Source organism: Mesoplodon densirostris, chromosome X, assembly GCF_025265405.1.
Source record: "Mesoplodon densirostris isolate mMesDen1 chromosome X, mMesDen1 primary haplotype, whole genome shotgun sequence".
In the NCBI taxonomy this organism is placed as follows: domain Eukaryota; kingdom Metazoa; phylum Chordata; class Mammalia; order Artiodactyla; family Ziphiidae; genus Mesoplodon; species Mesoplodon densirostris.
This window is the reverse complement of record NC_082681.1, coordinates 111,843,573-111,858,167: the sequence shown is the minus strand read 5'-3', so window position 1 is coordinate 111,858,167 and position 14,595 is coordinate 111,843,573. Positions and strand designations below refer to the sequence as shown.

At 37.1% G+C, this 14,595-nt stretch overlaps 1 protein-coding gene across 1 annotated transcript in view; it reads left to right on the top strand.

The window, feature by feature from the left end:
• IL1RAPL1 (interleukin 1 receptor accessory protein like 1) overlaps nt 1-14,595 on the top strand; it is a 628,876-nt gene that overhangs the window by 84,739 nt on the left and 529,542 nt on the right. Inside the window, exons 4-5 of the mRNA XM_060086547.1 lie at nt 8,050-8,236; nt 10,780-10,933. Coding sequence (XP_059942530.1) covers nt 8,050-8,236; nt 10,780-10,933 — 341 coding nt within the window. The remainder of the gene's footprint in view (nt 1-8,049; nt 8,237-10,779; nt 10,934-14,595) is intronic.

Sequence of the window (14,595 nt, the reverse complement as noted above, 5' to 3'; positions counted from 1 at the left end):
TAGGTTCTTATTAGTTATCTATTTTATATATAGTAGTGTGTATATGCCAATCCCAATCTCCAGATTTATCCTTCCCCCCGTTTCCCCCTTGGTAACCATAAGTTTGTTTTCTACACCTACGACTCTATTTCTGTTTTTTGGTTTTTTACTTTTTCATAACATCTTTATTGGAGTATAATTGCTTTACAATGGTGTGTTAGTTTCCGCTTTATGACAAAGTGAATCAGCTATACTTACACATATATCCCCATATCCCCTCCCTCTTGCGTCTCCCTCCCACCCTACCTATCCCACCCCTCTAGGTGGTCACTAGACACGGAGCTGATCTACCTGTGCTATGTGGCTGCTTCCCACTAGCCATCTGTTTTACATTTGGTAGTGTATATGTGTCCATGCCACTCTCTCACTTTGTCCCAGCTTACCCTTCCCCCTCCCCGTGTCATCAAGTCCATTCTCTACGTCTGCATCTTTATTCCTGTCCTGCCCCTAGGTTCTTCAGAACCTTTTTTTTTTTGTTCTAGATTCCATATATATATGTGTTAGCATACGGTATTTGTTTTTCTGTTTCTGACTTCACTCTGTATAGTCAGACTCTAGGTCCATCCACCTCACTACAAATAACTCAGTTTCGTCTCTTTTTATGGATGAGTAATATTCCATTGTATATATGTGCCACATCTTCTTTACCCATTCATCTGTCGCTGGACACTTAGGTTGCTTCCATGTCCTGGCTATTGTAAATAGAGCTGCAGTGAACATTTTGGTACATGACTCTTTTTGAATTACAGTTTTCTCAGGGTATATGCCCAGTAGTGGGATTGCTGGGTCATACGGTAGTTCTGTTCTTAGTTTTTTAAAGAACCTCCATACTGTTCCCCATAGTGGCTGTATCAATTTACATTCCCACCAACAGTGCAAGAGGGTTCCCTTTTCTCCACACCCTCTCCAGCATTTGTTGTCTGTAGATTTTCTGATGATGGCCATTCTGACTGGTGTGAGGGGATACCTCATAGTAGTTTTGATTTGCATTTCTCTAATAATTAGTGATGTTCAGCAGCTTTTCATGTGCTTCTTGTCCATCTATATGTCCTTTTTGGAGAAATGTCTATTTAGGTCTTCTGCCCATTTTTTGATTGGGTTGTTTGTTTTTTTCATATTGAGCTGCTTGTATATTTTGGAGATTAATCCTTTGTCAGTTCCTTCATTTGCAAATATATTCTCCCATTCTGAGAGTTGTCTTTTTGTCTGGTGCATGGTTTCCTTTGCTGTGCAAAATACTTTAATTTTCATTAGGTCCCACTTGCTTATTTTGTTTTTATTTCCATTTCTCTAGGAGGTGGGTCAAAAAGGATCTTGCTGTGATGTATGTTATAGAGTGTTCTGCCTGTGTTTTCCTGTAAGAGTTTTATAGTCTCTGCCCTTACATTTAGGTCTTTAATCCATTTTGAGTTTATTTTTGTGTATGGTGTTAGGGAGTGTTCTAATTTCAGTCTTTTACATGTAGCTGTCCAGTTTTCCCAGAACGACTTATTGAAGAGGCTGTCTTTTCTCCATTGTATAGTCTTGCCTCTTTTATCAAAAATAAGATGACCATATGTGCATGGGTGTATCTCTGGGCTTTCTATCCTGTTCCATTGATCTGTATTTCTGTTTTTGTGCCAGTACCATACTATCTTGATTACTTTAGCTTTGTAGTATAGCCTGAAGTCTGTAGCCTGATTCCTCCAGCTCCGTTTTTCTTTCTCAAGATTGCTTTCGCTATTCGGGGTCTTTTGTGTTTCCTAACAAATTGTGAAATTTTTTGTTCTAGTTCTGTGAAAATGCCAGTGGTAGTTTGATAGGGATTGCATTGAATCTGTAGATTGCTTTGCGTAGTATAGTCATTTTCACAATATTGATTCTTCCAATCCAGGAACATGGTGTATCTCTCCATCTGTTTGTATCATCTTTAATTTCCTTCATCAGTGTCTTATAGTTTTCTGCTACACGCCTTTTGTCTTCTTAGGTAGGTTTATTCCTATGTATTTTATTCTTTTTGTTGCAATGGTAAATGGGAGTGTTTCCTCAATTTCTCTTTCAGATTTTTCATCATTACTGTATAGGAATGCAAGAGATTTCTGTGCATTAATTTTGTATCTTGCTACTTTACCAAATTCATTGATTACCTCTAGTAGTTTTCTGGTAGCATCTTTGAGATTCTCTATGTATAGTATCATGTCTTCTGCAAACAATGACAGCTTTACTTATTCTTTTTCGATTTGGATTCCTTTTATTTCTTTTTCTTCTCTGATAGCTGTGGCTAAAACTTACAAAACTATGTTAAATAACAGTGGTGAGAGTGGACAACCTTGTCTTGTCCCTGATCTTAGAGGAAATGGTTTCAGTTTTTTACCATTGAGAACAATGTTGGCTGTGGGTTTGTCATATATGGTCTTTATTATGTTGATGAAAGTTCCCTCTGTGCCTACTTTCTGGAGGGTTTTTATCACAAATGGGTGTTGAATTTTGTCAAAAGCTTTTTCTGCATCTATTGAGATCATATGGTTTTTATCCTTTAATTTGTTAATATGGTATATATATCACATTGATTGTTTTGCATATATTGAAGAATCCTTGCATTCCTGGCATAAACCTCTCTTGATCATGGTGTATGATCCTTTTAATGTGCTGTTGGATTCTGTCTGCTAGTATTTTGTTGAGGACTTTTTCATCTATGTTCATCAGTGATACTGGTCTGTAGTTTTCTTTTTTTCTGACATCTTTGTCTGGTTTTGGTATCAGGGTCATGGTGGCCTCATAGAATGAGTTTGGGACTGATCCTCCCTCTGTCATATTTTGGAAGAGTTTGAGAAAGATAGGTGTTAGCTCTTCTCTAAATGTTTGATAGAATTGGCCTGTGAAGCCATCTGGTCCTGGGCTTTTGTTTGTTGGAAGATTTTTAATCACAGTCTCAATTTCAGTGCTTGTGATTGGTCTGTTTATATTTTCTATTTCTTCCTGGTTCAGTCTCAGAACGTTGTGCATTTCTAAGAATTTGTCCATTTCTTCCAAGCTGTCCATTTTATTGGCATAGAGTTGCTTGTAGTAATCTCTCATGATCCTTTGTATTTCTACAGTGTCAGTTGTTACTTCTCCTTTTTCATTTCTACTTCTATTGATTTGAGTCTTCTCTCTTTTTTTGTTGATGAGCCTGGCTAATGGTTTATCAATTTTGTTTATCTTCTCAAAGAACCAGCTTTTAGTTTTATTGATCTTTGCTACTGTTTCCTTCATTTCTTTTTCATTTATTTCTTATCTGATCTTTATGGTTTTTTTCCGTCTGCTAACTTTGAAGTTTTTTGTTCTTCTTTCTCTTAATTGCTTTAGATGTAAGGTTAGGTTGTTTATTTGAGATGTTTCTTGTTTCTTGAGGTAGGATTGTATTGCTATAAACTTCCCTCTTAGAACTGCTTTTGCTGCATCCCACAGGTTTTGGGTCGTCGTGTTTTCATTGTCATTTGTTTCTAGGTATTTTTGATTTCCTCTTTGGTTTCTTCAGTGATCCCTTGGTTATTTAGTAGTGTTTTGTTTAGCCTCCATGTGTTTGTATTTTTTACAGATTTTTTCCTGTAATTGATATCTAGTCTCATAGCGTTGTGGTCGGAAAAGACACTTGATATGATTTCAGTTTTCTTAAATTTACCAAGGCTTGATTTGTGACCCAAGATATGATCGATCCTGGAGAATTTTCCATGAGCACTTGAGAAGAAAGTGTATTCTGTTGTTTTTGGATGGAATATCCTATAAATATCAATTAAGTCCATTTTGTTTAATGTATCATTTAAAGCTTGCGTTTCCTTATTTATTTTCATTTTGGATGATCAGTCCGTTGGTGAAAGTGGGCTGTTAAAAGTCCCCTACTGTGATTGTGTTAGTGTCAATTTCCCCTTTTATGGGTGTTAGCATTTGCCTTAGGTATTGTAGTGCTCCTATGTTGGGTGCATAAATATTTACAATTGTTATATCTTCTTCTTGGATTGATCCCTTGATCATTATGTAGTATCCTTCTTTGTCTCTTGTAATAGTCTTTGTTTTAAAGTCTATTTTGTCTGATATGAGAATTGCTACTCCAGCTTTCTTTCGATTTCCATTTGCATGGAATATCTTTTTCCATCCCCTCACTTTCAGTCTCTATGTGTCCCTAGGTCTGAAGTGGGTCTCTTGTAGACAGCATATATATGGTTCTTGTTTTTGTATCCATTCAGCCAGTCTATGTCTTTTGGTTGGAGCATTTAATCCATTTACATTTAAGTTATTATCAATATGTATGTTCCTATTACCATTTTCTTAATTGTTTTGGGTTTGTTATTGTATTGTAGGTCTTTTCCTTCTCTTGTGTTTCCTGCCTAGAGAAGTTCCTTTAGCATTTGTTGTAAAGCTGTTTTTGTGGTGCTGAATTCTCTTAGGTTTTGCTTGTCTGTAGAGGTTTTAATTTTTTCCTTGAATCTGAATGAGATCTTTTCTGGATAGAGTAATCTTGTTTGTAGGTTTTTCCCTTTCATCACTTTAAATATGTCCTGACACTCTTTTCTGGCTTGCAGAGTTTCTGCTGAAAGATCAGCTGTTAACCTTATGGGGATTCTCTTGTATGTTATTTGTTGTTTTTCCCTTGCTGCTTTTAATACATTTTCTTTGTATTTAATTTTTGCTAGTGTGATTAATATGTGTCTTGGCATGTTTCTCCTTGGATTTATCCTGTATGAGACTCTCTGTGCTTCCTGGACTTGATTGACTATTTCATTTACCATATTAGCGAAGTTTTCAACTATAATCTCTTCTAATATTTTGTCAGTCCCTTTCTTTTTCTCTTCTTTTTCTGGGACCCCTATAATTCGAATGTTGGTATGTTTAATTTTGTCCCAGAAGTCTCTGAGACTGTCCTCAATTCTTTTCATTCTTTTTTCTACATTCTGCTCTGCAGTAGTTATTTCCACTATTTTATCTTCCAGGTCACTTATCCATTTTTCTGCCTCAGTTACTCTCCTATTCAGTCCTTGTACAGAATTTTTACTTTCATTTATTGTCTTGTTCATCATTGTTTGCTCTTTAGTTCTTGTAAGTCCTTGTTAAACATTTCTTGTATTTTCTCCATTCTATTTCTGAGATTTTGGTAATCTTTACTATCATTACTCTGAATTCTTTTTCAGGTAGACTGCCTATTTCCTCTTCATTTGTTTAGTCTGGTGGGTTTTTACCTTGCTCCTTCATCTGCTGTGTGTTTCTCTGTCTACTCATTTTGCTTTACTTAATGTGTTTGGGGTCTCCTTTTTGCAGGCTGCAGGTTCGTAGTTCCTGTTGTTTTTGGTGTCTGTCCCCAGTGGCTAAGGTTGGTTCAGTGGGTTGTGTAGGCTTCATGGTAGAGAGGACTAGTGCCTGTGTTCTGGAGGATGAGGCTGGATCTTGTCTTTCTGGTGGGCTGGTCCACGTCTGGTGGTGTGTTTTTTGGGGTGTCTGTGACCGTATTATGATTATAGGCAGCCTCTCTGCTAATGGGTGCAGTTGTGTTCCTGTCTTGCTTGTTGTCTGGCATAGGGTGTCCAGCCCTGTAGCTTGCTGGTCGTTGAGTGGAGCTGGGTGCTGGTGTTGAGGTGGAGATCTCTGGGAGATTTTCACCGTTTGATATTACGTGGAGTTGGGAGGTCTCTTGTGGACCAGTGTCCTGAAGTTGGCTCTCCGACCTCAGAGGCACAGCCCTGATGCCTGGCTGGAGCACCAAGACCCTGTCATCAACATGGCTCAGAATACAAGGGAGAGAAAAAGAAAGAACAAAAGAAAACAAGATAGAATAAAGTTATTAAAAGGATAATAATTATTAAAAATTAAAAAAAATGTAAGTAATAAAAAAGTAAGAAAGAAAGAAGAGAGCAAGCAAAACAACAAACAAATCCACCAACGATAACAAGTGCTAATATGTATACCTAAAAAAACCAAAAAATACAAAATATGGACACAGAACCCTAGGACAAATGGTACAAGCAAAGCTATACAGACAAAATCACACAGTGAAGCATACACATACACATTCACAAAAAGAGAAAAAGGAAAAAAAATATATATATATCGTTGCTCCCAAAGTCCAGCTCCTCAATTTGGGATGATTCGTTGTCTATTCAGATATTCCACAGATGCAGGGTATATCGAGTTGATTGTGGAGACTTAATCCGCTGCTTCTGAGGCTGCTGGGAGAGATTTCCCTTTCTCTTCTTTGTTTGCACAGCTGCTAGGGTTTAGCTTTGGATTTGGCCCCGCCTCTGCGTGCAGGTCACCTGAGGGCGTGTGTTCTTCGCTCAGACAGGACAGGGTTAAAGGAGCCGCTGATTCCGGGGCTCCGGCTCACTCAGGCCGGAAGGAGGGAGGGGCACGGAGGGCGGGGCGAGCCTGCGGCGGCAGAGGCCTGCGTGACGTTGCACCAGCCTGAGGCGTGCAGTGTGTTCTCCCGGGTAAGTTGTCCCTGGGTCACGGGACCCTGGCAGTGGCGGGCTGCACAGGCTCCCGGGAGGGGAGGTGTGGAGAGTGACGTGTGCTCGCACACAGGCTTCTTGGTGGCGGCAGCAGCGGCCTTAGTGTCTCATGGCCATCTCTGGGGTCCGCGCTGTTAGCCGCTGCTCGCGTCCGTCTCTGGAGCTCCTTTAAGCAGCGCTCTTAATCCTCTCTCCTCGCGCACCAGGAAACAAAGAGGCAAGAGAAAGTCTCTTGGCTCTTCGGCAGGTCCAGACTTTTTCCCGAACTCCCTCCCGGCTAGCTGTGGTGCACTAGCCCCCTTCAGGTTGTGTTCACGCCGCCAACCCCATTCCTCTCCTTGCGCTCCGACCGAAGCCCGAGCCTCAGCTCCCAGTCCCCGCCCGCCCCGGCGGGTGAGCAGACAAGCCTCTCGGGCTGGTGAGTGCTGGTCGGCACCGCTCCTCTGTGCGGGAATCTCCCCGCTTTGCCCTCCGCACTCCTGTTGCTACGCTCTCCTCCGTGGCTCCGAAGCTTCTCTCCTCCACCACCAGCAGTCTCCGCCCGTGAAGGGGCTTCTAGTGTGTGGAAACCTTTCCTCCTTCACGGCTCCCTCCCACTGGTGCAGGTCCCGTCCCTATTCTTTGGTCTCTGTTTTTTCTTTCTTCTTTTGCCCTACCCAGGTACGTGGGGAGTTTCTTGCCTTTTGGGAGGTCTGAGGTCTGCTTTCAGTGTTCAGTAGGTGTTCTTTAGGAGTTGTTCCGCATGTAGATGTATTTCTGATGTATTTGTGGGGAGGAAGCTGATCTCCGCGTGTTACTCCTTCGCCATCTTGAAGGTCTCCCCAAGGACGGTTCCTATTAGGAAAAGTTCCAGCTCAAAATTCAGCTTTCTTGGGTCCTTAAACTAGCAGTGGAGACTCTCCAGGCTTCTGTTTCTTTATCTTTTGGTGAGGCACAGTCCTCTTCAATAGTCCATAGATGGCTTCTTTTGTAAGCTGACTGCATCCAGACTTTCTCTATTTCTGTTTTGTAAATAAGTTCATTTGTGCCATTTTTTTTAGATTCTGCATATGTAATATCATATGATATTTGTCTTTGTCTGACTTGCTTCACTCAGTATGACAATCTCTAGGTCCATCCGTGTCACTGCAAATGGCATTATTTCATTCTTTTTTATGGCTGAGTATGAGTATGAATTTACCAATTTTAGCATAATTATGACCAGGCTTGACTTGTTTCTTGACCTAAATCTTCCTTTATTTTATTTTCCTAGATAAAATCTAGGTAAAAATGTCTATTGAACAGTTTTTCAAACCAAACTTTTTTATAATATAAAAATTTTTTTCTAGCATATGAAAGATATGTAAATGGTTTAACAGAACCAAGCATTGTTTAGCTGGCTGACAGCATAGAGCCCTGTGGAATAAGCCATGATACCATGCATTAATTATCAGTAGAGTTTTTATGCCTCTCTCCCTCTCTCCCTTTTTGAGTGAAGTAAATACACTGCCTTGACAGCAGTTGCTTTTTGTTCACACCAGGCCACCATATTTATTCTGCTTCATTACAGAAACTCCACTTACTGTATGAAAGTATCCATCTCACTGACAGTGGGTGAAAATGACACTGGACTGTGCTACAATTCCAAGATGAAGTACTTTGATAAAGCTGAACTTAGCAAAAGCAAGGAAATTTCGTGCCGTGACATAGAAGATTTTTTACTACCATCCAGAGAACCTGAAATCCTATGGTATAAGGTATGGACTATGAATTATTTTATCACTTTTAAATAGATTAATGTGTACCTTGTTCTAGGGCAAGTTGGATAAAAACATTTAAATAGGTGTTATATAGTTCAGGTCTGCCTTCCTAAGACACTGCAGCAAGTTGTGCTGGTCATTATAAGTTTTTAATCCAGGGGCTTTGATAAACCTAATCAATATTTGTATTGTTAGTACATTGTAATAAGCTGTTGTGTTAATGCTTATATGTAGTTTATGCTGATAATCCTATCAAGTCTATTGTAATCTGTGTTGATAATTTCAGGAACTAAAATGCATTAAGCATTCATTTCAGACTCTTCCTATAAGCAGTCCAAAATGTCCCCAAACAAGGAGAAAAAGGATTGACTTGCTTCTGTGATAAAATGATACACTAGTTTTATTGAAATATTCTGTCTAATGGAAGTATCTTTGTGCATATCCTAATCCCTTTTGTATAAAAGCATACATGTTTTTAAAAATCTGATGAAAATGTATACAATTATAAAAATAGTGTTAGATTAACTTCTTTTCAAAAACCAGCAGCAACTTTAGGCTTAAGCAGAATAATCAGGCACTATTCTTCCTGTCACATCATTGACTTTGACTGAATTTCAACATTTGAACATATTCTTCAACTTATTTATATCTAAAAGATGCTTTTGTTATTGAACATACCCAAGAAAATACAATATAGATGCTATGAACATTTGTCTGGAATATGTTTTCCATGATTTAAAGATACCTAGTGTAAACTTTTGCTTTGTCCAACTAACTGGAAATAGGAATTTAGGAAGCTGGATCTTTTAGTAACTAGATTCACAAATGTCAGTATACAGAATATGAGCCCTCAGGACTGATAACGAATTCAAAACTTGTTAGAAATGAAACAGGAAGTACATCTTTAACAATTTTTAAAGGATTTTTCCAAAATTAGTAATGCCCTTCTTTGAATGACTTGCTTTTGATTCTTGACAATAAACAATGGAGTGTTCAGAACATCAAGGGAACTGTTGAAATATTTTTCTACTTTTCCCTTGGATTTCTGTATTAGACAGTATTAAATAGCCCTTAAATATTAGCCCCACTATTTCTGTTTCTGTGCATGTGAGCTTTATTTACTTTTTAAGTTTTTAAATTATATATTTCTTACCCGGATTTTCTGTGGTTTGCCTGCTTTCCACAGGAGGATTCTAAGCAAGCCCTGATGATTTCCTCAAAGGGGAGAGGTATTAGGGGAGTTTGACCCAAGGTCTTCAAGTACAAATATTTTTCTATTACTCATATGTGTACATTCAGCTTCTAAATATTCAATTTCTTTGTTGTTTGCCAATAAGTTGATCTTAAGAGTCATGCACTTTTCCTCACTTTTTGCAAATAGTATCTCAAAATTTGCTGAAACGTTAGAGGCCGCACACACACACACACACACACACACACACACACACAGAGTCACACACTCAGTTTTTTAAATGGCTGGCCTCATATTGGTCCTTTAGTCATACTTCCACCATCTCCCTAGTCATTGTGACCTTATGCTATAAAGACCATAATTAGTGAAGTGATGGGTGGAGATGCAGTATATGTGGAATTTAAAAGTCTTGTAACAATTCAGATTATTTTTCCATAGTCAAGGGAATATGTATTGCATACATTTAGTGCATAATTTATGCAACTATGACAGTTTATGCAACTAATGTGAGGATATTAAGTGTATATTTTGGGCTGAAATAACCAGATAATTGTCCCCCAATTATACACAGGCATTGAGACACATAATCAAAATACTGGTCTGCATAAATTTGATTTGGCAATAAATTTTTAACAAAATAATATTACCTCTGAATAATGTTAAAAGGTTTAAAGTTATTTTATCCTCATTCCACTGATTTCGAATCTGGCTAGAGAAAATGGACTTCTGTTTGGCAAAAACAGAAATTTCCTGAGCCAACATCATTATAATCCAAAGCTTAAGGCAGAGACCATAATTTGGTAGACTGTGAGACTATAAAGACCTTGCATATAAATAATGGCCATTTTTTCCATGGACTGTAGAATATATATGCTATGAAAAGATTGAATTATTTCTAAATGCAGCCTTAAAAGATTTAAAATATTGAACTAAAGCATTTTTCTCTATAGAATTAGTTTTTCTGCTTTCCACTAAAAAAATCATTTTATATTTTATATTATCAGTATCAAAGTAGTTAATTTCATAATCATCAAATGCAGACTATTTGCTTCTAAAAATGATGTCAGGAGTAATCTTAATAAATGTCATTTTCTTATATCTAATAAATCAGTACATATCTGATTTAGAGACACTAAAGTTAGACGTTAATAAAGTGACTCTTGCTAAAAGTGCTTTTTTCAAATTGAGGTACCTGATTTCCCAGAGATGTGGAGAAGTTTTGAAAATCATTAGCATTAATTCACAACTCTAGCTCTTTTAAAATCTAACTTTAGAGGCTTTTAGTTTAGTTATTTTAAATACTTTAAGTAACTATATGTACTATAAAAATTTTGTGTTCTTCACGTAGGAATGTAGGACAAAAACATGGAGGCCAAGTATTGTATTCAAAAGAGATACCCTGCTTATAAGAGAAGTCAGAGAAGACGACATTGGAAATTATACGTGTGAATTAAAATATGGAGGCTTTGTTGTGAGAAGAACTACTGAACTAACTGTTACAGGTAAGTACAGTCTTCAATATTTCATTTGCAAGTAATGAAACTAACATTTTAAGTTTCATTTTTGTGCTGCATATTGATTTTTTTTCAAATCTTTGCAATGAAGGAGGTGCTTAACCAAATGCTAAGTGGATTCCTATAGGTGAAATTTACTCCTCCTTGCTTTGAAATCATGTTGCCCTGAAATGCATTTGAAAGTTTAAAGAAAATAGGCTTAGGGGATTATAGAAATGTTAGCTTTAGAAAGTACTTGAAATAATGAGTTTACAGTTTCAGAAAATTATGCTTATATCTTGTAGCGGTATAATTTTTGGAAACACTTCCTAGAATGTTGAAATGGAATATATGAAATCTACCTCTGTCTTCCTGTCTTGCTCCAAATTAGAAAAGTTACTTTTTTTTTCCATTTATCACTCTATGAACCTGATATACGTGTTCTCATGAACTTGAATATAACAAAATTTCAGATACAATAATTGAATAATTATGTGAGATGCATTGCATGGACTCATTCCCGTACCTGGTTGCTAAGGCAGAAGGGCATGAGAACAAGGTTCAGAACACTGTCTGTAATCAGAAATCTACAGCTCACTAGTCACATGACTTTATTTTAATCACCACAACCTTCAAAATATCACTTTCCTTGTGTATAAAATGATGATGGTAAAGTTTGCCTTGTTTATTTCATAGCATTTTTGCAAGAATTGAATGAGGCAAGCTAATATGTATGAAATCAACTTGCAAAACATAGAATTATATCCAAATATGCGTCGTTTTTGTCATGTTAAATGATGTCATGTTAAATATTGTATTCATTCCCTGTTTTATGTTATTGAATACTTCTCTCAAAGTGGTTCCAACACAAAAAAGGAGGGGAATCAAGATCAATGCTTTAGGGCTTCCCTGGTGGCGCAGTGGTTGAGAGTCTGCCTGCCGATGCAGGGGACACGGGTTCGTGCCCCAGTCCGGGAAGATCCCCCATACTGCGGAGCAGCTGGGCCCGTGAGCCATGGCTGCTGAGCCTGCGCGTCCAGAGCCTGTGCTCCACAACGGGAGAGGCCACAACAGTGAGAGGCCCGCGTACCACAAAAAAAAAAAAAAAAAAAAAGATCAATGCTTTAGGCAGTTAAAGACATTATTCTCATCTTATTAAAAGAGATTCTTCTTGGTGACATTCTTTGTACAATCTTTTTTTTTTTTTTTTAATTTTTGTCCTACTGCATGGCAAGTGGGATCTTAATTCCCTGACCAGGGATCGAACCCACATCCCCTGCAGTGGAAGCGTGGAGTCTTAACCTCTGGACCACCAGGGAAGTCCCTGTACAATCATTTTTATGAAACATATATATAAAAGTAAGAAAAGGATATCAGATACTTTAAAGAGATTTCCATTTCTTCATTGATTCACTTAAAATAGTTTTCCCGTATATGAAAATTGTTTTGTGGTAGTCACCTTCATCTTACAATAATCATCTTGAAATCTTGAAATTATGATATGATATAGTTTGACTTATAAACAAGATCTGATTTCATGAAATTCATTTGATGGATAGTAATTATTCAGATTGAAAGGAAATTTAGTTAAATAAGTAAGATACTCTTTGGTAATGCCTTTGATAGATCTTAGACCCAGTAAATAACTGACAATAGCAATACATGGTACACTTGAATAGTAAACACACATTTAATTATGTATTATGTACCTATGATGTACACATGTATGATTTGCACTAGCTTTGTTTTCAGCTTTGTTGTGTATAATAGGTCTTCGTATAGAAAATTAACACTTTTATCACTTTACCTCCCTGTTTAATGGAACAGTGAAAAACATAACTATCTGTACTTGGGTTTTCTTTACAATAATATTGAATATTTTATTACTTCTTTTTTGCTCTTAATCTATACTGAAGTAGCTTTTCAGGGAGTAGGTACTGAGACAAAGGAATTAAAAAATAATGAAAAAATATCTATTCTGTAAAGAAAATAGAATGAACTTCTAGTCTTTATTCTTTGGAGTGTAGAGCTAATTCTTGGTAAGCACATCTTTCCCTTTTCTAGAAACACTAGGTTACTAAAACACTGTCTAGTAAGAGGTGATTGGAAAACAGTCTCCTAGAGACTGGAAACGGTCCCAAATGGTAAAATCATGTAAGCGAGGCTATTTTGTACAATCAGTAATAGAATTGTTTTCTCGTAAATGCTACCCAGGGCTATTATATTTTTGTACATTCATTTTCTCCAAAAACTATCTCCTTTTCTTTATGCAAAAAGGAGGAATAATTATTTCTTGATATCCAAAAAGAAGTTAGTGAAAGTTTTAATGAAAGTTTACATTCAGCTGAATATTATGAATACCTGTAACTTAAGTAGCTCTACCTGTGACATTGATTTGGGGAAATAAAGTATAAAGCAAAATTTGATTGTCTATGAAATTTTGGATGAATCATAGAGCTGCATATCCCATAGTTAAAAATAATATGTATTAAAATGCATTTTAGGTTTTAACAAGAAGTCTGTTGACAAGATATATTTATGCATAACATTGCTTTAAATAGTGTTACACTATAGCTCATTTACTTTGGCTGTGGCCAAATTAAAGAGCAATTCTTAGAACCCAAGTTAAACTCTCAGTAAAGCAATGAAGGTGGGCATTTTCTCTGAGCAATAATTAATCCCTGCTTTGTATCTTGGTTTTCTGCATATCATGGTCATATTATACTTAATGTAAATCTTATGCAAAGCATGATATCATTTAGTTTTAGTGGATCTGCCTTAGCTGATAATATATATTTTGAAGTGTGTTAGAATGTTTCTTTAAAATAAAACAAAAAAGAGTCCAATACGTGAAGAGAAAAGAAAATTTCTGGATAAATAAAGTGGCATCGTACAGGCCATATTGTAAGCTTTTATGGGAGATCTTTGGTTTATTAAAAGTATATGTGTCTACTAACTGAAGTAGTGGTTCAGGAAAACAGATCACAGTGAAAGAAACAATAAACCTGCTTGACACTTTTGGTATACTTTAAACATTTTTTTAATAGATCTTTATTGGAGTATAATTGCTTCACAATACTGTGTTAATTTCTGTTGTACAACAAAATGAATCAGCCATATGCATACATATGTCCCCATGTCCCCTCCCTCTTGAGCCTCCCTCCCACCCTCCCTATCCCACCCCTGTAGGTCATTACAAAGCACTGAGCTGATCTCCCTGTGCTATGCTGCTGCTTCCCACCAGCCAACTATTTTATATTTGGTAGTGTATACATGTTGGTGCTACTCTCACTTTGCCCCAGCTTCCCCTTCCCACCCCGTGTCCTCAAGTCCATTCTCTATGTCTACATCTTTATTCCTGCCCTGCAACTAGGTTCATCAGTACCATTTGTTTTAGATTCCATATATATGTGTTAACATACGGTATTTGTTTTTCTCTTTCTCACTTACTTCACTCTGTATGTCAGACTCTATGTCCATCCACCTCACTACAAATAACTCAATTTCATTTCTTTTTATGGCTCAGTAATATTCCATTGTGTATACGTGCCACATCTTCTTTATCCATTCATCTGTCAGTGGACACTTAAGTTGCTTCCATGTCCTGGCTGTTGTAAATAGTGCTGCAATGAACATTGGGGTACATGTCTCTTTTTGAATTATGGTTTTCT